The sequence below is a fragment of the Bos indicus x Bos taurus genome, chromosome 19 (assembly GCF_003369695.1).
Source record: "Bos indicus x Bos taurus breed Angus x Brahman F1 hybrid chromosome 19, Bos_hybrid_MaternalHap_v2.0, whole genome shotgun sequence".
In the NCBI taxonomy this organism is placed as follows: domain Eukaryota; kingdom Metazoa; phylum Chordata; class Mammalia; order Artiodactyla; family Bovidae; genus Bos; species Bos indicus x Bos taurus.
Window position 1 is genome coordinate 19,527,794 of NC_040094.1, and position 23,667 is coordinate 19,551,460.

The 23,667-nt window shown below is 51.4% G+C and overlaps 1 protein-coding gene and 1 non-coding gene across 3 annotated transcripts in view; both read right to left on the reverse strand.

Annotated features, from left to right (window-relative positions):
- Nucleotides 1-5,814: 5,814 nt before the first annotated feature.
- Nucleotides 5,815-5,886, reverse strand: TRNAT-CGU. The gene has a single exon. It is a non-coding gene; the product is annotated as a tRNA-Thr (tRNA).
- Nucleotides 5,887-17,059: 11,173 nt separating this feature from the next.
- RAB11FIP4 (RAB11 family interacting protein 4) overlaps nt 17,060-23,667 on the reverse strand; it is a 107,437-nt gene continuing 100,829 nt past the window's right edge. Inside the window, exon 13 of one of the 2 annotated variants that reach the window (XM_027516960.1) lies at nt 17,060-23,078. In XM_027516960.1, the coding sequence (XP_027372761.1) occupies nt 22,962-23,078 (117 nt within the window). In that variant the 3' untranslated portion in view covers nt 17,060-22,961. The remainder of the gene's footprint in view (nt 23,079-23,667) is intronic. The other variant, XM_027516959.1, reaches the window with a different exon arrangement.

Below are 23,667 nucleotides of genomic sequence, written 5' to 3' on the forward strand. Positions count from 1 at the left end.
GGAGGAAATATATATACGTTTATAAAATGTGTTATAAAACCATTCTTATGCACTCCAATTACTTGATGTTAATCCATTCTGTTCTATGTTTAAAAAAAAAAAAATGGCTGCTTGCAAGCTATTCAATTTACTTCATGATCCACTTACAGGTTACCTCCTACAGTTTGAAAAAGCCTGCCTTAGAGAACAGGCCATGATGATAATGATTGCAGCTCTCAGTTGATAAGAAAATTTTCAGTGCCAAGACCCCGTGCTAAGAGTTTCTCCATACACTCTCACAATGACTCTAGGTCAGAGGTATTATTATTGCCCACATTTTACAGGTGAAATTACTTTCCAGGGTCAGTCGGCCAGTAAGTGCAGACGGAGAGCAGTCCCTCTCCACACCGGTCTACTGCACTCCCCACCAGCACCTTCCAGGAAAGTATCTCAGAAGCGCCCAGTCTCTGGTGGTTCACACACCTCTGCTCTGACCCTCCCTCCACGTCTGCCCTGCGGCTCCTCCCATTTCCCCCACCCCCACCATCCACACACCTATGGGAGTCGGGGTCCTAAGCAAGCTAACCTCAGAGCCCTCGAGATGACAGTGGGAGTGCGGGGGTGACACAGAGGGTCGTCGTGTCTCTGCCACCTTGCCCTACACACCCATCCCCGTGGCTGAGAGGGGTCAACCTGCCTAGGGGTAAAAATCCCATAGATCGGGAGCCACTGACTTTATTCTCGGGCTTCCCTCCCTCTAGATTCTTCCCTAGGCCTCTCCCTGCTACTCTGTTTGAAACCGCAACCCCCTTTCCATCACTTCTTATCCCCAACTCGGCCTTTCTCTCCTTCCATAGCCCTCCTCCCCTCGAACGTGCCGTCTTGTTTCCTCATTTGCATACGTTCCTTCCCCCTTGCTGATTTGAGCTCCGCGGGGTAAGACGTTTCCCCTCTTTCATATACCACAACTGTACCCCTGTCCACATAATCCACTCTCGGCAAAGATGTGCTGAACGCCTTTCAGTCCTGCCCATACTGCCCTGAGAACTGTTTTGCCATTGCTGGATGGGTTTGGCTGCCCCAAACCCTCCCCCATGCAGGGCTCGCTCTGGATACACACAGAGGCACAGCCACTCTTAACACCTGTTGATTTCACCCATTTCCTCCCGGAGGGTGACTGCATTCCTCCCAGGGCGGGAGGGCCACATTCACTGTGGCCTCAAGGCCCAAACCATGCAAAGTATTTAATATTAACCCCATGTTCCAGTCCTGATTCTCTGCTAATAATGAATATGTGCCATCTCTCTAGGAGGGCATAAAGCCCTGTGACGTGCCAGGGCAGGAATGAGAACTCTGATTTATGGATACAGAAACTGGGCTTGGGGAGATGAAATGATTTACCCAAGGTCACTCTGTACCGAGTTCTTTGCCCTCAAACTTCCTCCTCTGGACCATCCAGCCTATCCAATGTCACGGTTGTGCTGTGTTCTTTTCAATTTCCTGCCACCAGTCAGACAGAGCCTGGACTGCCCTGGTGATCGAGTAGATAAGAATCCACCTGCCAGTGCAGAGGATATGAGTTCTATCCCTGCTCTGGGAAGATTCCGCATGCCACGGAGCAACTAAGCCCGTGCACCACAACTCCTGAGCCCGCACTTTAGAGCCTGCCAGTCGCAACTACCGAGCGCGCGCCTAGAACCTGTGCTCTGAAACAAGAGAAGCCACCAAAACGAGAAGCCCACTCTCTGCAACTAGAGTAGCTCCTGCTTTCTGCAACTAGACAGCTTGCACACAGCAATGAAGCTCCAGTGCAGCCAAAAATAAACACATAAATAATATTTATAAAACAACACTAAAAAAAAAAAAAGATCTAGGAGTTTGTCTTCTGGGGAATCCAGCTGTTGACAGGGAATTTCTGTGTCCCTTCCCTGCCTCTACAGCCTGATATTGGGGTCAGGCCTAATGATTTTGTTCACTATGTGCTTTTTCTATTGATCAAGGGTGAATATTACACAAGAGAAGGACCGGCTTGGCCCACAGGCTGGCAAAGAGATGGGCCATCTCCTGGGTACATGTCAGGTTATCATCAAAGATGACTTTTCCCAGCAGATTTAGGCCCATCTTGCAGAAAAGCTTAACTTATGTGATGAAGGTAGTGCTTTCTGGATGACCCTGAACAAATCACTTCCTTCTCTTTGCCTGTCTCTGTGGCTACATGAGAGGTTTGGGAGATTGCTTTCATTCTTGTCAGTCCATGATTCCAAGATGGCAACTTCTATCCCAAAGGATGGGATTGTACCTTTACTATTTGCTTACAAAATTATCAATAGGAATATTGCTTCTTAATTTGAAATTCCATTTTATGTGCAAGGTCAGTGGTGGGATGGGGAGCTGAGAGGGAGAAAAGCATGTAAACCTAGGTTGCATGTGAACCTAGATCATGATATTTGAGTGTCAGTGATGATTGAATGAGGGTAGAAGTAGCTAGGATTGTTTGTGGCGCTCTGGCAAATTCCTGTTCAACCTCCAAAGCCCAGCCACATCATCACCTCCTACAGGGAGACCTCCCCAACCCTTCAAGCAGGGTCCTCTCTTGTAAGAAGGCTCTTTTCTCTATCCCAGGTGCTGGAAACACAGACACCCGTGAGACACAGTCCCAGTCCTGAGGGGCCTCCTGGCTATGGTGTGAAACATACAGAAGTCTCCCAGACAATAAGCTGTGAGTCATTCTCTGGGGGAATCAGAGATTTCTCAGAGGCGGTGATACCTGAGTCTTGCCAAAGGGATGGAATTTGACTAGATCTAGCCACTAATTTGCAGGCAATACCAAGGACAGAAGAACTTGAACTGCACTAACAGTCTGCAGTCAGCAAAGTCTAGACTATGGGAAACTCTCCAGGTCAAATGGGCCGGATTCCTCAACAGACACACTGCAAGGAAATCAAAGGGAAGGAAGCGAATTCTAGTGATGGGGGCGGGGGGAGCTTAAAAGCTTTTTAGAAATTTTTTAAATGCGCAAAGTTCAACTCCAAGTTGTAAAGATATAAAGATGCACAATGCAGTGATAAGTTAAAAGGCAAGAAAGTGATTACTATAAAACTAGGGAGTATGGTTGCTTCTGGCTGTCAGGGGGTTGTGACTTGGGGGAGCGCACACGAAGGAGTTTTCTGAGTGTTTGATAAAGTTCTCTGACCTGGGTGGTGTTCTTCTTACAACTCATTAAGGCATTCACTTGATTTGTGTGGTTTCTGAAACTGTGTTTTATTGTACAATAAAAGATTTAAAAATAGATATCTCCAGGCTGGAATATTGGACTAAAACTGACAGCACGAGGCAAAATAAATCTACTTGCCAAATTCTGCTTTTAAGTTAAATAATATTCGCTCGCAGGAAAAAATCAGCCTGACCTAAAGTAGCTGATATTTTTAAAAATATCTTGGAGGTTTCAGCCGCCCACACATGGCTGTGCCTGCCTACGTGGCTCTTCCCAAGTGCAGCCTCAGAGGCCCAGTGTTTGTCCTAGATCTTGGGGGGAGCCACTGTGGGGAGGTCTGAGCAAGGGGAAAGCTAATGGGAGAGTGGTTGGGGGGTGGGATTTGTAGCTCTGGTCCTGCCCATCAGGGAGGATTGGCTGTTACTCTGGATGGAGGAGCCAGGGCTGTGTAGTCTCATCACGAGGGCATCATGTCCAAGCCCTACTGTGAAATTCACTACTTTGGCAGCTATGAGAGAGAGGGTGGGGTGAGGCCCCTGGAGGCCTCTCCCCGTCCTCCCCTTCTCCCTACCTTGCTTCTCCAAGGGCCAGGCTCTGAAGTAGAAACTTAGAATTTCAAGCCACAAGGCACTTAGAAAACATCTCTTTCAACTCTCGAATTTTGCAACCAAGAAAGTTGAAGTCCAGGGTATATAAATGATTTAACAGGGGTCAAGCAATAGACACCAGGCTTCCCTGGTGGCTCAGATGGTAAAGAATCTGCCTCCAACATTTGATCCCTGGGTCAGGAAGATCACCTATAGAAGGGCATGGCAACCCATTCCACTATTCTTGCCTGGAGAATCCCGTGGACAGAGGAGCCTGGTGAGCCTGGGGTCCCAAAGAGTCGGACAGGACTAAGCAAGTAACACTTTCACACGTGGCAATAAGCTCAATACACGTGTCCCCTTCTGCCCTCCCTTCAAGCATGGAGGTGCGTGTAGGGACCTGTGGGCCTACAAGGTAACTGCCAGGCCTCTTGGCTCACCCTGGTGCTTGTATTGGACCTGCCTCTCCTCCTCCACCTCCTCTCACCAACATTGACTCGGGATACGTATTTGACCCCTGCCTCTGGCTTGTTACCTCTGGGTTCCCCCATGTTTCCCCCAACATCTGTATGCTGACCTCTTCTGTACCTTGACCCTCTTTTATTGACTTTGGCTTGACTCATCCACCCCTCCACCCCGCTCTGTTGGGGTGGAATTCTCTGTTCCAGCAACAGCAGGAAACCCAATGTCCAGCCTCCGAGTTCCTTCTCATCAGGAATCCAAGCTGAGGGACAGTATTCAAGGCCGCAACCAGGAATCCAGGACCTTTCCCCCTTTTGGAGTCTGAATGTCTGGAAAATCGATTTGCACTTAGTCACAATTCCATGATGACACTCAGCATTCCATTCAAAAGCCAAGCGCAGGGGCTTCCCTGTGGTCCACTGGTTAAGAATTCACCTTGCAGTACAGGAGACATCCCTGTTCCAGGAAGATCCCACCTGCCACGGGGCAAAGGGGCCTGTGAGCTACAACTAGTGAACCCGTGTGCTGCAGCTACTGAGCCTGCCGCCTGGAGCCCGTGCTTCCCAACAAGAAAAGCCATTGCAGTGAGAAGCCTGTGCACTGAAAGTAGACTGTAGCCCATGCTCGCCACAACTAGAGAAAGCCTGCATGCAACAATAAAGACATAGGGCAGCCAATAAATAAATAAGCTTAAAAAAAAAAAACTTGTTTTTTTTTAAGTGCAAGCACAACTCTTCTATTTTTTGGAATCTTAGAGGGAAAGATCAGTGTATTTATTTCCATGCTGCCTGAGCCCTAGACACTGCCCCAGATAGACTCTGCTGACATCCAGTCCACCTGATGCTCCACATAGTCAACCGTGCAATGGGACCAGCAGAAAGTTGTGTTCTGTGGTCACATCAACAGAAGTATGAGGTACAGAATGAGGGAGGTGAAGTTCCCTTAATAAGACTACACCTCGAGTAGAATTGGGTTGGCCCCAAAAGTTCGAGTTTTTCCATAGGACGTTATAGAAAAAACTAAGACAAATTTTGGGCTAACCCAATATTTTCAGTTCTGAGGGTCACAACTGAAGAAGGAGCATACCAGGAAATGAGAGGCACTAATGTCATATTAGTTGGGTTTTTGATCCTAGAAATGACATGGGGAGTGTCATCACTGGCTACGGGCCAGATTCAAGGGATCACACAGGCAGGCGCCAGACCTCAAGGATCAGTTTCCCAAGGGCTGGGAAAGGGAAAAGGCGCCTTCCAGCTGAACGATCCGGTACCTAGTGCGGGCCTTAGTCCCCACGGGTAACACGGGAATCTCAGGCCAGCCTCGCCCTGCGCATTGCGGCGGGGTGATGGGCTCCGGGGAGGGAAGGCGCAGGGCGGCCGGCGAAGCGCGCGAACTGGCCCTGCCTGCGCTGGTGACCGCAGAGCCTAGGGATGGAGGGGGAAGGGTGGGACTCGAGGAGGCCAGGAATGACATGGAAAGTAAAAAGCAAAAAAAACGCCACATCACGGAGGAAGTGGGCAGCACACGTGGGACGCTAAAGCTCCCACGACCAAACCCACACCCTCAAAGGGTAGGCACGGACGGGGTTCGAACCCGCGATCTTCGGTTTACGAGACCGACGCCTTACCACTTGGCCACCGCGCCTGACAGCCAAGGGAGCGGTGGAAGCTCTCAGTGGAGGGGAGGCGGCGCAGGCGCGGGAAGGGCGGTGCCTCGCCCCCAGCTCCGCCCCCGGCCCCGCCGCCCGGCCCTCCAGATCCGCGGGCCGGGACCCGGCTCTCCGAGCCCTTGCGGCGTGCTGAGGGCCGAGACCTGCCGCACCCCGTCCCCCGTTCTGCCCGCGGTAGGTTGCGAACCCGCAGCGCCAGCCAGCCCGGCTCCGCCCCGCCTCCGGCGCCCGCAGGGGCGCGGCGCCTGCGGAGAGGCCCGCGGGGGGATTCGAAAGAGGCGGCGGCGGCGGGCGGAGAGAAACCGAGACCGACGCCTGCTACGGAGCCGAAGCGGAGACGGCGGCGGTGGCCGGCGAGCCAAGGCAGGGCGTCCGTGCTGGCGTCTCAGCCGGCTCCGCGCGCCGCCTTGTGACCTTGGCCGGGTCATTTCCACCCATCAGCAAGATACTGGGGGCAGCGCGCAGGAGCTCAGACCGAGTGCACCGGGAACCGAGTGGGCTAGAAGGGCGCTTTAGGCACGGACGAGACTTGTCCCCGGAGAAAGATTCAGGGAGCCGCGAGGGATGGAGGCCGGGCTGCAGGGACGACGGGAGGTGAGCGAGCCTCCCTGACCCCGAGGGGCAGGTCACTAAGCAAAACCACCTTCGGTTGCTCTCGCCCTTCACTCCCCCGGCACGGGCCTCCTGCTGGAAACTCGGGAGTAAATATCTGTTTAGACCCGGTGGCCTGGCCCAGGAGGGCAGATGTAGGCGCACATGGAGATGCCCCAAGGATGTTCCTGGGGACAGTGCTAGAATGACCTGAATGGAGGTGTCTGATTGCCTGTTCGTATCACGGAACAATAGGTAACTCTTGAAAGGAATGATCCAGATTCAAAGGAATCAGCATAGAAAGGGCACAAAAGGAAGTGTGATTTTCAGACGTAGAACAAGATGTACCGTTTACTAACGCAAAGGGAAAGATAGCAAGGAAAAAGTAAAACCATTAGAAAAATAGAGAGGGGGTGACTGGAGTTAAGGCACCAAAGGGGACTTTATAATATTTTGTTTCTATTGTGTGAAAGAGGCAAAAAAAGCTGAGGATAGAGATATATGAGTGTTTATTATGATTTTTGTCATGATTTATTTTTATTTTTATCATGATTTATTATGATTATTATTTGTTTTTTCTTTAAAAAGGAAGGGAATTTCCTGGCGGCCTAATGGTTAGCATTCCAGGCTTCCACTGCAGTTGGGCAGGGATTCCATCCCTGATTAGGGAACTAAGATCCTGCAAACTCCCACAAAATAAATGATAAAGGAAAAAAAAAAAGCAAAGGGACTTCCCTAGTGGTCCAGTGGTTAAGACTAGGTGCTTCCACCGCAGGGGGCATGGGTTCTATCCTTGGGGGAGGAAATAAGAGCCCGTAAGCTAAGTGGTGTGATAAATAAAAATGGGGAAAACATATTTTTAAAAATAAAGAAAAGAAACTATGTCCCTCTGTCCTTGTTTGGCCTGTGGCCATAGGGTCTGTTGCAGAAGAGGTGAGTGGGATGGATGGGGAAGAGGCACCCTCTTGTCCGAAGCAGTGTGTGGTCAACTGCCAGCCTCCTCAACGCCCTGCCCTCCTGCACAGCAGTGTCAGAAAAGGGGACATAAGCCAGACCTATTCACTATTGATGACCCTGCCATCTCCACCATCAAAGTCATTCTTGCTTATTTGTTGAACTTTTTAAAAAGTACAGTAAGTATAGTTTGGAGATGTGGGGAAACTGAGAAAAACTATGGGTTTCCCCTCATGGCTCAGCTGGTAAAGAATCCGTCTGCAGTGCAGGTAGACCTGGGTTTGATCCCTGGGTTGGGAAGATCCCCCGGAGAAGGGAACGGCTACCCATTCCAGTATTCTGCCCTGGAGAATTCCATGGACAGAGGTGACTGACAGGCTACAGTCCATGGGGTCAGAGAAAAGCTGTAAAAATTACAAACATTTTTAAGTGTACAGTCGTATTAACTACAGGCTATGTGATGTCTCTGGAACATTTTCATCTTGTAAAATGGAAACTCTATAAACACAGAGCAGCAATTCCCCCATTTCTTCTCCCGCAGCCCCTGGCAACTACCGTGGTGCTAAGAACTGAACTGCTCAGGGTACCTCATGGAAGTGGGATCATACAGTGTCTTTTTGTGACTGACTTCTTTGAGCATAAATAAGGTCCTCTAGGTTCATCCATGTTCATCTGCATAGGACAGTTTCCTTCAAGGCTCAGTATTCCATTGTAAGGTATCCATTCGTCTGTCTTTGGACCTTTAGTTTACTCCTACCTCTTGGCTATTGTAAATAATGTTTCAGTGAAGGGGGGCGCTGTGTGCAAATATGTCAAGATCCTGTGTTGCCTTTTGCCTCGTTGCAGCCGAGAAAGTAACATGGGTCGCCAGTAGCTCTACTGGAGCCACCTGAGAAAATTCGGTCACGGTTCTCGCTCTTGCCAGGTCTGATCCAGAAATACGGCCCCTATATGTGCCACCAGTGTTCCCGCCAGTATGCGCAGGACATCGGCTTAAGTTGGACTAATTGAACTTCCTTAAATGGATCATTCAGCACATCTACCTAATGCAGAAACAATACTAGCTCTTTGTGTATAAAAGTTTAAAAACTTAAAAAAAAAAAAAGATCCTGTATTTAAAATATATACCCAGAAGTGGGAATGCTGGACCGTATGGTAACTATTTTTAATTTTTTGAGGCACCTCCAAACAGTTGTCTGGAGTGGCTATGCAATTTTACAATCCCGCCAACTCTGCACAAGGGTTCAAATGTCTCCATATCTGTGCCCATACTTGTTTTGCTTTTATAGTGACCATCCTAAAAAGCATGAGGTTGTACAATTTCCTTGTGGTGAGATTTGTGTTTCCCTGATTAGTGATGGTGAGCATAGTTTCATAGGCTTGTTGGCCATTCGTTTATCTTCTTTGGAGAAATGTTCAAATTCTTTGCTAACTTTTAAATCAGGTTACTGGGTTTATGGGGGTTTTTGCTTTCTCAGTTGTAGTTCTTTATATATCCTGGATGTTAACCTCTTATCACATACATAGTTTGCACATATTTTCTCCCATTCCTTAGGTTGTTTTTTCACTCTTGTTTCCTTTACTGTACTTAAGTTTTCCATGTGCTGTAGTCCCATTTGTCTGTTTTTGCCATTTTTTGGTGACATTAAGTAATCATTGCCAAATCAAATGTCCTGAAGCTTTCCCCCCTTTTCTCCTAAGAGTTATATCAACACAGGTCTTATCAGGTCTTTAGTCCATTTTGGCTTAATTTTTGCATGGTTAGGGTAAGCACACAACTTCATTCCTTTGCCTGTGGATATGCAATTTTCCCAGCACCATTTGTCGAAAGACGGGAAGATTTTTAAAAGCATATGAAGGAGAATTCAAAAGACCCGCAGTCTTACCACAAGAGAGCAGCACAGTGCCCGCATTCTTGTATGTATCAAACACACAGTTCATTTATTCTGAGATACAAGTTTTCTTCTCACTTTTTAGCAAATTAGAAGTCAGTTATGACAACTGATTACAATTAACGGAATCTTACAATTAGCAATTTTTAGTGGCACATAAGTTTTTAAGATCAAATTTGATGAAATGCACTATATATGTAATACAGTTAGGAGAGACAGACTCATGCACATTAGTGTATTTCACGGTGTCCTCATTCTTCTCACCATTGTAAGATGAGCACATCCTATGTCCTTAAAAGTGGATCATTTCATGGCTTGTAACAGGTGTACAACCCTGGGGCAGGATGTTAGAAGTTGTGCATCAGGGGAGGCTGGGAGGGGTGATATAGTAACTTTGCGCTTTCCACTCAATTTTGCTGTGGACCTAAAACTGCTCTAAAAACTAGTCTATTTTAAAAATACCTTAAAAAAAAACACACACACACACTTTAAAAAGTAGTTAATTCTTGATCCTTTGTTCTGACTCCCTGCTATGAGTCAGGGCCGACCCTGACTGCCCTGGGGCTGCTCCTTGGAGGGGTCCCTGTGGGCCTGTCCAGGTCTGCTTCTCAGCTGGGTAGGCCCAGGAGCCTGACTTTGTCATTCTTCCAGGAATGAGCAGCCAAAAGAGCATGGCCTAACTTCTATTTCCTAAATGCATGTGTACCATTTTTAATAGAGAGCTTTGGCCTTGGGAAAGATGCTCTGAAGCTTGACTGCAAGGTGAGAGCTGGTTCCAGAACACCAGCTCCTAGCTGACCATCAGGTCATACCTGTTTCCATGTAATGCAGTCATAAAATCATCCAGTCATTCAACAAATCCTCGCTGAGCACCTTCTAGGTGCCAGACTCTGTTCTCAATGCTGGGGCTGTAAGCAGTAAACTAAGCATCGCAGATCTCTGCCCTCACGGAGCTTTTTTTTTTTTTTTTTTAATATTTATTGATTTATTTTTGGCTGCATGGGGTCACTGCTGTCAGTGAGTCAGCTTGAGGGCTCTAGAGCAGGGGCTCAGTACTTGTGGTGTATGGGCTTAGTTGCCCCATGGGGTCTTCCCGGGCCAGGAATCGAATCTGTGTTGCTTGCCTTGGCAGGCAGATTCTTAATTCTTAACCAGTGGACCACCAGGGAAGCTCGTGGAGCTTCTATTCTTAAATAAACAAAACATCCAATGGTGATGAGTACTGGGGAGAAAAATAAAGCAGAGAAGGAAGATAGGAAATTCTGGAGGTAGGAGGGAGAGTTGTAACTTTAAGCGATGTAGTAGACTCAATTGTGGTGTTGGAGAAGACTCTTCAGAGTCCCGTAGACGGCAAGGATATCAAACCAGTCAATCCTAAAGGAAATTGAACCATGAATATTCGTTAAAAGGACTGATGCTGAAGTTCCAGTACTTTGGCCACCTGATGTGAAGAGACGACTCGTTAGAAATAGACCTTGATGCTGGGAAAGATTGAAGGCAAGAGGAGGAGGAGGAAGCAGAGGAGGAGAGAGATAGCATCACCGACTCAGAGAACATGAATTTGAGCAAACTCCAGGAGACAGTGGAGGACAGAGGAGCCTGGCGTGCTGCAGTCCATGGAGTTGCAAAGAGTCAGACACAATTTAGCGACTGAACAACAAAGGAGATTAAAAAACAAGCACAAATTCCTTGCTGCTTTTCATACCTGAAGGTAGGGTCTATTACCCCATCCTCAGGCTGCCCATCTGACTTGCCTTGACCAATAGAATGTGGTGAAAGTGATGGTGTGCAAAAGCTTAGGTCTCCAGGGACCTGACAACTTCTGCCTTCACTATCTTAGAAGTCCCGAGACCGCTGTGTAAGGAAGGCAGTCCAGCTATTCAAGGAGGAGAGGCCATGAGGCACCTCCCAGCCAGAAAGCCAGCATCACCTGCCGGACATGTCAGTGTGGCCACCTCAGACCATGGCCAGCTCACCCTTCAAACTGAGGGCAGTTGCCTGAGTGAATCCAGGCACAGTCTACAGAGGAACTGCTAGCCTACCCGCAAAACGGGGAAAAGTAATAAATTGTTCTCTTACATTTTGAGGGGAGTTTGTTACATAGCCCTGCCATTGCCTTCTCCGATATACAAGGTTACATACAACTAACAAACACACTTTCTGGTTCTAGGTGTGTGGGCTGGTGGTTATTTGCATGGAGTAATCGAAACCTTTGTGATGCTGGATGAATCTGGCAGGGATCATACCCAGTGGCTCCTTAGAAGTTCTTTACTCTCAATTGTCTCATCCACAAAATGGGAGCGTTTGTTAACTATTAGCCACAGCCCCGCATTAATTAAGAATTGAACCACCTTATTCATTATTGACTGCTAAAATAAGCAGCTCAGAGTCATAGCCAAAGGACTGCCAGGGAAGTCCCCGAGACCTGGTATTTCATGTATCTGTTGTTCTGTGACCACTTTTTGAGGTGGATGTGGGCACAAAGGAGACCCACTTTGTACCTCTCTGCCTACCTCTAGGTTTTGAGGTAGCTTGACCCTTTTCCTGACACTTTTCCTATGCTCAGATTCACTGTCCCTTTGCCGGCATGAAAGCTCTAATTTAAGGCTGCCGTTAGCAGGAGAAAAAAATTTAACACAGCTTGAACACTTTCTGCAGCGTGTATGACCACGTGTCGATATTTAAATCAAGACTGCTTTTCATACTCGGGGTTAGTTTTTTTTCTTTCTTTCTTTCCCTTTTCAGTGCTTAGACATTCACCTTCTCCCAACTCCACCCCTCATTGGTAGAATCGTCCCTCCTAACAAAACGCTTGCAGGTGTCTGTAATTTAAAGGGATGAGCGGGGCTCACAGGTGAATCATGGAATAAATGAAAATCAGAAGCCCCCGAACAAGGTAGAAGGCTTAGTGAGCCCAGCCCTAAGCAGCTATAGCCCTTGGGACTTTTCGTTTCCCTGAACACACGATCCTGTGGTGATGGACAGTCAGGATTCCCCAGGGGGTTACTGGACCCTAAGACACCTTCCCAGTTGAGGTCAGAGCCCCGATGGACCAAGTCGTTCCCCAAGATGGCTCCTGTTTGGGTGGATATCTTTGGGGAAAAGACTGATCTGAAAAGAAGCCTGGTTGAGCTGAAAATGCTCCAGCATTTTTATTTATTAAAAACTTTTATTTAAACCTTTTATATTTACTTTGGCCACATCATGCAACATGTAGGATCTTAGTTTCCTGACCTGGGATCAAATCCTACATTGGCAGCTCGTAGTCGTAGCCATGGGACTGCTAGGGAAGTTCCCAAGACTTGCTATTTCATGCATTTGTTGCTGTGTGACCGGCTACCTCAAAACGTACAGGTAGGCAGAGAGGTACCGGGTGGGTCTCCTTTGTGACCACACCCAGCTCAAAAAAATGGGAACATCTGTGGGCTCTCTAGGGGAACAAGCTGGATTGTTTCCTCTCCTAGCCTCCTCCTAGCCATGACAGCCTCCAGCGTGGACCTTAACAACATTCCTCCTGCTCCCAGCACCACAAGGGTAGGCGGAAGCCCTGGGCGTCTGGCCTGACGCTGCTAGAGACCAGGAGAGTCTAGCTTGTGGTCTGGGGGCGTGGCCTGCTGGACTGGATAAGCTGGGAAGGCTGAGTGAAGCCAGAGGGGACCTGTGGGGCTAGAAACAGGGGATGAAGGTCTCACAGGCTCCCCTGGACTGAGTGCTGGCAAAGGATATAGAAAATAGGCTCAAACTTCAGCGCCTTTGCCCTCTAGGTTGGGCCTTTCAGGAGCTCCTATATTATTTTTTTTTTAACCTAGAGGCCTCACAAGTATCATAAAGCCCAAATCAGAACCCAACATCAAAGTCAGACCTTGGAGAGAAAGTCAGGGCTATACCAGGGACAGCAGAAGAGTGAGGGGGAGCTTCCTGCATCCCCAACCCCATCCCCTGGTAAGTTCCAGAAGAACTGGCTTGAAGCTGGCTCCAGGCTCCCTGGGCTTATAGAGCCCACAACCTTGCCCCAGTGGGTTCGGGGCACTATTGACCCCTCAGCCCACATCAAGGTGGAGCCCAGCCAACCAGGCTGACCCATGGCGGACCCACCATCCCTCCTGGGCCAAACAGGCTGCACAAGTTTCACGCGCTTGCCTCCTACGGAGCCCCACCCCCACTCGCCATGCCAAGCACTCAGAACACCGCTGAACCCTAAGGAGACTCAGCCACACGAGAGAACCGCCTCCTCGTCGCTCGCTCTTGTGGGCCAAACACAGCGTTAGGCATGGGGATGAGGCGGGGCCAGACCATAGGGGACAACTGTGGCCGAATCCCACTTCTGCACGGCTCAAAGGTCCAGAAGCTGCCAAACAGGCAGACTGACCCCGACTCGCCCCTCCCCGGGGGTCCCCGGCTGGCCACAGGTCTCGGGTCTCCATCGTTGGGGGCGCTGTGCCTCCTCTCCTGAGGGTCCCGGGTCAGCCTTTTCCACCCTGGGCGTGGTTTAGTCATTTTCTGGAGAGGGTTGGCTGAGTGGACCCTCCCAGCACGGCCATGAGAAGCCTTATTCCCTGACCACCCAAACCTGGTGATGCAAACTCCCCATCTCACACAGCACACACGCACAAAACCAGGACAAAATAAATCAGGTCTTACCTGAGTCCATGCTGCCTACGTCTCCTTTCCTCTCTCAGCAACCTAGTCCCCCTGCCGCTCTCTGGAACTTGTCCAGGCGGCCCCCAGCTAAAGACGCTTCTTAGTGGTTGCCATGCACAGCCCTGACCTCTGACCTCTGCCTTGCTGGTTGTTTGCATATGCTCTCCATGTCCTTCCCAACCTCCTTCACCTGGCCATCTCCATCTTTTCCTCCTAAGGCTTCCCCTGATTCATCAGATGATTGCCAGAATGATGATGCAATGACTCTCAGCCCTCAACACGCTGGAATCTCCTGGGGGGCTTTGGAAAAACCCGTGTCCAACCCCACCCTTCACCTGGTAGATTCAAATCAAATCACTGGGCTGGGTCCCTATATCCATGGGGCTTCAAGTTCCTCCAGGTGATTCAAATATGCACCCAGGTTTGATAACCTCCCTTTCTAGAAGCTGCTCTGCCGTGAGCGTGGGGGACGGATCTGTCTTCCTTGCCCTACCCCCTGTCTGTCAGGTGCTGGTGGCTGATAAAACACTCGCTTAATGGATGATGAGACCCACCCTTGACCCACTACACTCGGAATGGCCTCAGCTGTCCCATTCCCCCAGCCCCACCTCTCTACTCACCGCCCAGCCACAGTGCCCTGAAAGGGCCAAGCTTTCCACAAGCCTCCTCCACGTGTGATTCCCAGATCCTACCATCCTCCAGGGCTCTGCTGAAATGCCCTGTCCTCAGGGAAATTGTCCCTGATGCCCACTGGCCTCAATCCTCCTGCCCCCAGCTCCCATCCCTGCCTTGACATCTTCCTTGGTACCTCTCATCACGCAAGTCACCTACGTCTCTCCTTCCAAGAGGAAGAGTCTTTGCTTTTTGGTACCAAATCCCCAGGGCCTGGCACAAAACTTGTCACAGAGCTGGAGCCGGCAGAGTAAGTCTGTTGGTTAAGTGATTTTGGTATCCAGGTATTTTTGACCCTTCAGGAGACTTTATCCTGGGCCCAGAGGACTCTAAGAGGCCCTAAATTTGAGGGGATGGTGAGTTGATGGGATTCAAACCTTGATCAGGGAACAAGATCCCATGTGCTGCAACTGAAGATCCTGCGTGCCACAACTAAGACTCGGTGCAACCAGAAAAAAAAAGCAGCAAAACCTGGATACATAGATGAAGACGGTCACATGACAACAAAGGGAGATTGGAGTGATGTAGCCACAAGCCGAGGAGCACCAGGGACTGCTGGTAACCATCAGCCAGGAGAGGCATGGAGTAGACCCTCAGCTGGAGCCTCCAGGGGTGGCACATTGGTCAAGAACCCGCCTGCCAGTGAAGGAGGTGCAAGAGACGTGGGGTCAGTCTCTGGGTCGTGAAGATCTCCTGGTGAACATGGCAACTCACTCCAGTATTCTTGCCTGGGAAATCCCATGGACAGAAGAGCCTGGCAGGCTACAGTCCATAGAGTCACAAAGAGTTGGACATGACTGAGTACACAGTGGAGGCTCTAGAAGGAACTAATCTTGCTGATACCTTAACCTCAGACTTCTGGCCTCTGGAACTGAGAAAATTAATTTCTGTTGTTTTAAACCCCTCCACTGGCTTGTGGTATATTTTTACAGCCACGCTGGAAAACTAATTTTATAGAGGAGACATTCTGATTAGGAGCCTTTGGGGGAAGAGGAGTTTTGCCTCCCAAATCCAGATTCTGATTCTGCAAGTACGTACCGGATCCCATCCGGTGACTTGACTCCTGGGGTAGGAACTGTTAACTTCCCTTGTTTTATAGATGAGGCAACTGAAACTCAGATAACTTGCTCAGTCACATGGAAGTCAGAGAGTGGAGGTCTGATTTCAAGTGTATGAATTTTTCCATGAACACAGAGTTGGTGCTTAATGGCCTAATTCTTGTGAAACATCAGCACGTTGAAAGTTTAATACTGGGGTTCTCAGTGACACCCCCTGTCCCTACCCTGGATCTCAAGACCTCACTGTGCTTTCCTCTGCTTCCTTGACAACACTGAGTTCACCTTTTCAGGACTTCAGGTCTCAACACACACCCCAGGGTGCAAGGGGGTTAGAGATTCTGTAAAGGCCGGCAGTTGCTTCTGGATGGCTGGGGTAGAGGGCAGAACCAGTCTCAAAAAAAAGTAATGGCACACCAAGAAGGAAGCTGTTTCTGCAACTGGGGTGTGGGTCCAGTGCTCGGGAATTGGAGACACCTGGCTGGCAGGAGAGGGCTCCTCAAAGGAGTTGGGAATCGAGTTGCCAGATAGAACAGGAGGCCCAGTTATATTTGAATTTCAGATAAACGATGAATAACAGTATTGCTTGGGACATACTTATACTGAAAAATTATCTCAAATTCAGATTTAACTGGGTGTTCTGTATTTTGACTTGTAGTCTGGCAACCCTAGTTAGGAAGGGAAAGGCAGGTTAGCAGGATGGAGGGGAGGAAAGGTCTAGAACACACGACTTCCAGTGCTGGAAGATGACTTTGCCGTGAGCCCAGGAGGCTGTGTGAATGCACTGAATGGGGCACCGTCCACCCACCCGGGCAGACCCATGGCACCAGGGTCTGTGTGGGGGCCTGGGCCAACAACTTACCTCCAGAGGCTGGGCGCCTGTGAACCCCGTCAACACTCGGAATCGCATAACAACCAGGAGCAGACAAGGAGAGGGCGGGACTCTGGCCGTTCACCTCCAAGGCTTGGCAGGACTCAGCCAGGCTCAAGTGGAGGATGTGGGCCTGGGACCCAGGGGAGGAACAGGAGGGGACACAGGCGGGAGCTGGCACCAGGACCCAGCTAGTGACCAGAGCAAGTTGAAACCCTGGGAGGCCCCAGCTGAGAAAGCGAACATGGCTGCCCAGAGGACAGTTTTCAAACATCACCAGGGATGATGATGGGACCCTCATCTCCTCTCCCAGGGACAGCAGGCTCACAGGAGGGTCTGCAGGGTGAGGCCCTGCCCTGGAGACTGTTACCTGGTGAGGCCTGCTCTTCCTATGAGAGGTTGGCCCCAGAAGTTCCGAGACCAGGCCTCCCCTCTTTCACCCTCCCTCCCCCAGCACAGAGACACCATCAAGTCAGGCAAGAAAAGCAAAGTGTTTATTTACATCTTGGTCTGTACACGAGAGTTCCCCAGGGAGCCTGCCTCTGCAAGCCTGCTCCTTTTTGGCCCGGGAGCAGGCGGGAGGCAGAGGGCTCGGGACCCTAGGACTCAGCCTTGGAGCCTCAACCCCCTCTCCCCAAGCTGGGGCCTGGATGTGGAGGTCTCGCCCCAGCCCCAGAGCTAAGCCTGCTTCTGGATGGAGGCTCCAGGGGCAGAAGACTCGGGTGAAATCCCACGATGCGTCAGAGGCACCTGACGACCTCCTGGATGAGCCTTTGCATGCAGCTCATCCCTCTCAGCTCTGGAGACCCAGCGGAGAAAGTGGAAGGAGCTGGGCGCCTCAGTGATGCGAGGTCCTGACATCACGGGGGATTTAACGGCACCCGGGTCTGAGCACCTTGGGCGGAAGAGCTCGGCGGTTGTTAATGGCAGGTGTTGGGGGGACGCAGCCTGAAGCCTCTTCCTTCTGCCCGCTTGGGGTCTGAAGCTGTTCAGACAGCAGATGGCGATGGCCCTGAACCCAGGCCCGGCGTCAAGCCCTGGGAGCCACGCAGCTGGAGCTTCTTCTGGGGGCCCCGGGTGCATCCTCCCAGGGGCCCACAGAGTGGCTGCAGACCCATGACAATCACTGCCAGGCCAATGCTCCAAGTGAGAAAGGTACGCTCTGCCAGCTACAGGTACTGACACCCACTCGGGGAGCAGTTTGTGGGAGAAGCTGCTTTGCACACAGAGAGCCTTTTATAGTGTGCAGGGTTCCTAAAGAGCGGCAGGCTGGGTGAGGCGCTGAGTGGGCCCAGGACCCCCAAGCTAGGGACCGGAATGAAACATGTCCCAGATTAGCGAGTCTGAGTGGCTGAGCAAGTGGAGGGCCTGGGGACGGCGTGCAGGGGGGTCAGCCTCGTGGGGCGGAGGTGCGTGGACACAGAAGGGCTGCTTTGTACACTTTGCAGGGCTCGGGCAGGAACAGGGCCAGGGTAACCGAGAGGACGTAGAAAAGGGGGCAATGGAAACGTGGGAACTCCTGTACAGGGTGATGGGGGGTGGAGGGGGGAGAAGGCACAAAGACAAGGACCCCAAACCATGCAGACAACACACAGCCTGTGCAGCACAGCAAAGCCGAGGGCCGGGAGGGAAGCCTGTCTCCAGAGCTTGCAGCGCCTAAACCCCCGATGGGGTGGCCCCGGGATGCCCAGCTCAGCCACCCCCTGCTGGTGGCGCCGGGCAGACGGCCCTCCTTTACGGTCACAACAGAAATGGAAAGAGAAACCTACGAGGTCGGAGCACCAATGTCACGTGACATCTAGCTTCGCAGGGTCTACGCTTTTAGAAACAGACCTTTCTAGAAGGCAGCCTGTTTCCCCAAGAAAGAGGAGTGTGGCAGAAGGGCGGGCGGGCGGGCGGGCAGGCAGGCAGGCATGCCCATGGCTCCCGCCCCTCGTGCTCCCTGCCCACTCTCGGGCCTGCTCAGAATGGGCTGGCAGGGTCTGCAGAGGGAAGGGACTTGCTCAAAGTCACCCAGGTTGCCCCTCACCAGCCTGAAGCATCACAGGAGAGGGGCTGCCCTAGAGGAAAGTTCTGAAGTTCTGCACTGCCCCCTCCTCAGTCTACAACCCACCTCAGCCCTTAAGAGAGTCGCTGTAGATCTGCCAGGCAAACAAAGTCATTGCCTGGGCACCGCAACCATCCCAACACATCCCCTGTTCTGTTCGCGTCTATAATTAGCTCTTAGGTTTATAAATTTGATAATGCATTAAACCCACACACCTATGCAGCACGAAAAGAGGACTTAATTTCTCCCTGGTCCACCAGGCCCCACTGGCCCCTGCGGGTCTCTTCCCTGCTACTAAGTCCCTCATTGGAACAAAAGAGCCTGCCTTCCTGATCCCCAGAACCTGGCTGGGCCAGGAGTTCAGCAGACTAGAGCCTGGAGCCTCCAGGGCTGGGGAGGGATGCTGGTGTGGTGACCTTTATCCACCCAACCTGAAAACAGATCAGAAAGCGGGAATCGCCTTGGGCTCAGCTATGCCAGAAGGTAGCTGCTATTTCTGGGGCTGCTTTCAGCACCCACCCCCACTCTGTTCTGCTCTCGCTTTAATCACTGGGCCTGTGACTGATACATCCCAACACCTGCCACCCACCAACTCCATGAGCAACAGGCAGAGACCAACCTGCCCACTCAAGTTTGCTAACCCCTAGGCTGGTGGCTCAGCCGGTAAAGAATCGCCTGCAATGTGGGAGACCTGGGTTCAATCTCCGGGTTGGGAAGATCCCCTGGAGAAGGGGAGAATTCCATGGACTGTATAGTCCATGGGGTCCCAAAGAATCAGATATGACTGAGCGACTTTCATTTTCCAGGCTCCTGAGAACAGCTGGATCTACCCACTCCTGAAGGCATCTGGCCTCCCCTTGTGGGTGTCAGGGCGTCTGCTAACGTCTCACCGTCTGACATCATTAAAGGAAAAGCCACCGTCTCAGCAAGGGAATTCAATTTTACCTAGCACCTAGGTTAACAAGCCCAGCAGAGGTTTTCTCTGCCTCTGGCCAACCGCTTCCTAGAAGTCCCAACCTTGGCTGCACATTACCATCACTTGGGGAGCTCTCTGAACAGTCAGGTGCCTGGGCCATACCCACACCAATGGAATCCAAATCTCTGGAGGCCCAGGCAGCAGCATTTAAAAAAAGCTCCCCAGTGATTCCAATGCACAGCCCAAGTTGAGAATCACTATTACTATTTCAGGTCTGGGTACTTTGGGAGGTTGTCAAACTCTGTTTTTAACGGGTCAGAAATAGATTAGGAGTTTACAGATAAAGGATAATTTCTCTTTGACAATTCTCAAAGAATCTGCAAATTTAAAATAACTTATCTAACTCTGGCAATTCAAAGTTAATTTGTGTTTAGACACTGACTTGCTGGTTCAACAAATTTTGCTGGGGCTCTGATTAAATGTGAGGACTGCCCAGGGTCATGTCAAATGTGAGCCTGCAGCAGAACCCCCTCCCCTCACCCCGAAACCACCTCTAAAACCTGCAGACAAGCATAGATCCCAAGTATTGTATGGAACACCTACTGAAAATTATTTGTTTTGCCTGAAATTCACATTTCACGGGGGAATCCTGTATATTCTCCAGCAGCCCCACCACCGAGAGATAAAAGCACAACCTTCAACCAGGAAACAGGAGAAAACGCAGGGGGAGCAGGGTCTGCCCACCGGGACCCCGTTCTAGAACCTGCACAGGGGCTGTGGCTTGGAACCCCTGTGGCATTGCCCCCTCTCAGGCTAAAAAGCTACAGGATCTGAACAAGCCTATTGGATGTATTATGGCTGAAGAAGGTTGGATTTAACTTGGGGCATGTGTTAAATGGAACTCAGCCTCAATTTAAAGTCAGCCCGGTTCTCAGACCAGGTCCGGAGGCGGCTTTCTGACCAGAGCTTCCTGGGGGAGTCGGCTCCCTTGGAGCCCCCTTCAGGCTGACAGCTTTCTCCACCCACTTTCCCCTGGGTGGAGATTCCATGCCACATTCTGACTCTGTTATAAACTCAGGCCTCTGCGGCCTCCCCTGGAATTCCACATCAGTGCGGCTAAAGAGCATATACACCATCACCCATAAAATGCTCCTCCCCCAGGGCGAGCCCCAGCCCCATGGGCCAGGACCCGGATCCGGCTGGCCTCTCTGCAGGATGCCTTCTCATATAAAACCCAGACCCAAGCCGCAGCGTGAGTCATCAGCTTTCCGGTCTTCATTCATGCCATTCCTTCCTCTTAGCAAATTCTCAAGAGACCCACTTCCCATCCCTTCCTTCCACTGCCGCTTCTGCTTAGACCCCTGGGGGCCCCAAAGAGACCAGCGTCCTGCGGGGTGGAGAGACTCCCAGGAGACTGACGCCCCGCCCCCCATCCTCGTCTTCCTGGTGCGGGTGGCCCCAAAGTCCTGGGATCAGATCCATGCACATGCTTAAACAGAAGTCACAAAATCCAACGAGAGTGACTGGAACGGGATGAAGACCAGTCCTGGCCGCAGCCCTGCTCTGTCACTGGGAACACACCCGAATCCCCAGGTCCCTGCTCACCCTCCCAGCCCTCTCTCCTCTGCACACGTGTCCCCAACGTGCCCAAGCCTTCTCTTTCATAGAAGAAGTGCTGAAGGAAACAAATGGCACTGGCAGGTGGAGGGGGGAGAATGTTGGAAATAAGACCATGCGCATTTATCTGTATTTGGATTAAGGATACGGTTCACAAGCCACACAAAATTGAGACAAACTGGAAAACTCAAAGAAGAGTACCGTATCTGCTCCCAGCCGCCTAGAACAAAAGATCACGTGAAAGATCCCGAGGGTGTTTCCACTGTGTCACCAGGCTGATCTTTACCTTTGAAACAGAACTGGGAGTCCGCACTGATTTACTGTTTCTGTTGCGGTTCAAGTACAGCCATGGCCTGGTCATAGCTATGTCTTTTGACCTTTTTGTTCCCTTAAAGTCTGTAACTGGGCTTCCCAGGTGGCTCAGTGGTAAAAGAATCTGCCTGCAGAGGCAGGAGGCGTGGATTTGATCCCTGGTCAGAAAGATGCCCTGGAGGAGGAAATAGCAACCCACTCCAGTATCTTGCCTGGAGAATCCTATGGACAGAGGAGCCTGGTGGCTAGAGTCCTTGGGGTTGCAAGGAGTTGGACACAACTGAGAGACTAAACCACCAACCACCACCACCAGAATGGAAGACTAAAATTTCCCTGCAGCTTCCCTGACTGTCTCTCACACCAGCACAGCTGAGACCCAAATACAGGCATGTTTCTAGAGGCTGGGACAGAGAGGCCTCACTGTCCGGCAGAGCCAAACCCAGAGCATGGATTCTGAAAACCCAAACCTAAGGCCGTGACCAGGGACAGGTGAGCAAGGCCCCCTCCCAGCCCTTGGGAGCTGTTGAGAGGGTCCATCCATGCCTCTCTCCTACAAGGCAGCCCCTGGAAACGAGGCTGACAGGGACGTGACCGTGTCTCTGGCTGCCCAATGTCAACATGTACCCTAGACTGTCCCCACCCGCTTCCCTTTTCTTTGAATCCTTCATGTACACCCAAGTGAATGCCGCTTGCTTTTCATGGTCTTAAAAAACAAAACCAAGACAGGAAAGGAGAGGTAGGTGAGCAGGGATGGGCAGGTTTACGGAGAACTCTCAAAGTGCCAAGAACCCTCAGGATGACGGCTGTCCCCATCCCCAACCCGCCGCACCTCCAGCTCCTCTGCAGGCCTGAGTCCTTTGGATATACTGTGCACAAGCCTCACAGGGGGCTGCTGGCTGCAGGAAGGGCTTGTGAGGACCCCCGACACGTCCCCCCTCCCCCACCTCCTTCCTTCTCTCCGAACTCAAGCACCTGGGCCTGAAAGGTGGCCGAAGAGGTTGGTGAGGCATTCAAGCTCCTGGAAGGGGTCGTCACTTTGCCCCCGCTCCCAGGGGGAAACAGGAATGGGGGTCAAAGAGCCTGTCGCACTAGAATGCTTTTCAATCCTTGTCCCCAGAGGTAGAATCATTTTGTCCAGTATCTGAAATGCAAGCTTCCCGTAGCTCTCGTCATTACAGTAACTCCTGACGGCTGACCTCGCCCCCGCCCACCTCCACGACCCTCTGCCCCTCGCAAAGGGACCGCAAAACACAAGGACAGCTGACGGCGCAGATGGCGCCACGGCCGCTGCCCAGGCTCACGCTCTGCTGTGTGCACGGCCTCCCCACATACACACCAGTACACATTACACAGCGGTGGCCAGAGACACATTTACAGTGTGCGTGGGAGGCCCGGCCCGGGCCGCATCCTCGAGCGGGGTTCTGCCCCTGAATCCTGGGGTCTGGGGGTCCTGCGGCTGCTCTGCAGCCAGCCACCCTGGTCTCAGTGTTTGATCTCGAGGATGGAGGGGTTGTGGTCCAGGATGGCGAGGATGATCTTGTCCATGTACTGCCTCAGCCGGAAGTTGATCTCCTCCTGTTCCTTGAGGGCTTCCATGAGCTGGAGGGAACGAGAAAGCAAGGTCAGAGGCCAGGCGGGGGACCAGGGTGTGGGCAGAGCCAGTGTCCCAACAAAACCAGCCTCGGAGCCCAGGCACCAGTCTCCGGTGTCACATCCGGGCAGGGGGGGAAGGTGCAGAGGCGCAGGCCACACCCCCAGAGAGGCCTGGATCACTGGCCCGTTGCGGGGGCCCAGATGTGTGTGATGTTTTTGATAAAGGCAGAGAATGCTGGCCAGAGGCATTTATAATCAGGAGTGACACCCACTGTCCCAAAACCCTAAGACCGCCTGCTGCTTCCTCTCGCCACCCCCAGTCCTGCCGCTGTCCTTCTCCAGGTCGACTCCTGCCGTGTCCATGGGATGCGCCTCTGCTCACAGGCTGGAGGCTGGTGCCCGGCTCATGTGGGCACTCCTCAAGGCCAGGGACCAGCTCCTGGCTGTGTGTCCCCGGCACAGAGTAAAGGGGTTCAGTGACTCGTGTTGAAATCTAACCTGGGTATCTCGGAGGCCTGATCTTTCATAACCATACCCCAGTGGGGCAGAAAGAGTGGGCTTTGGTGCTAGGGACCTGGGTTCCTCTCTCTCCATA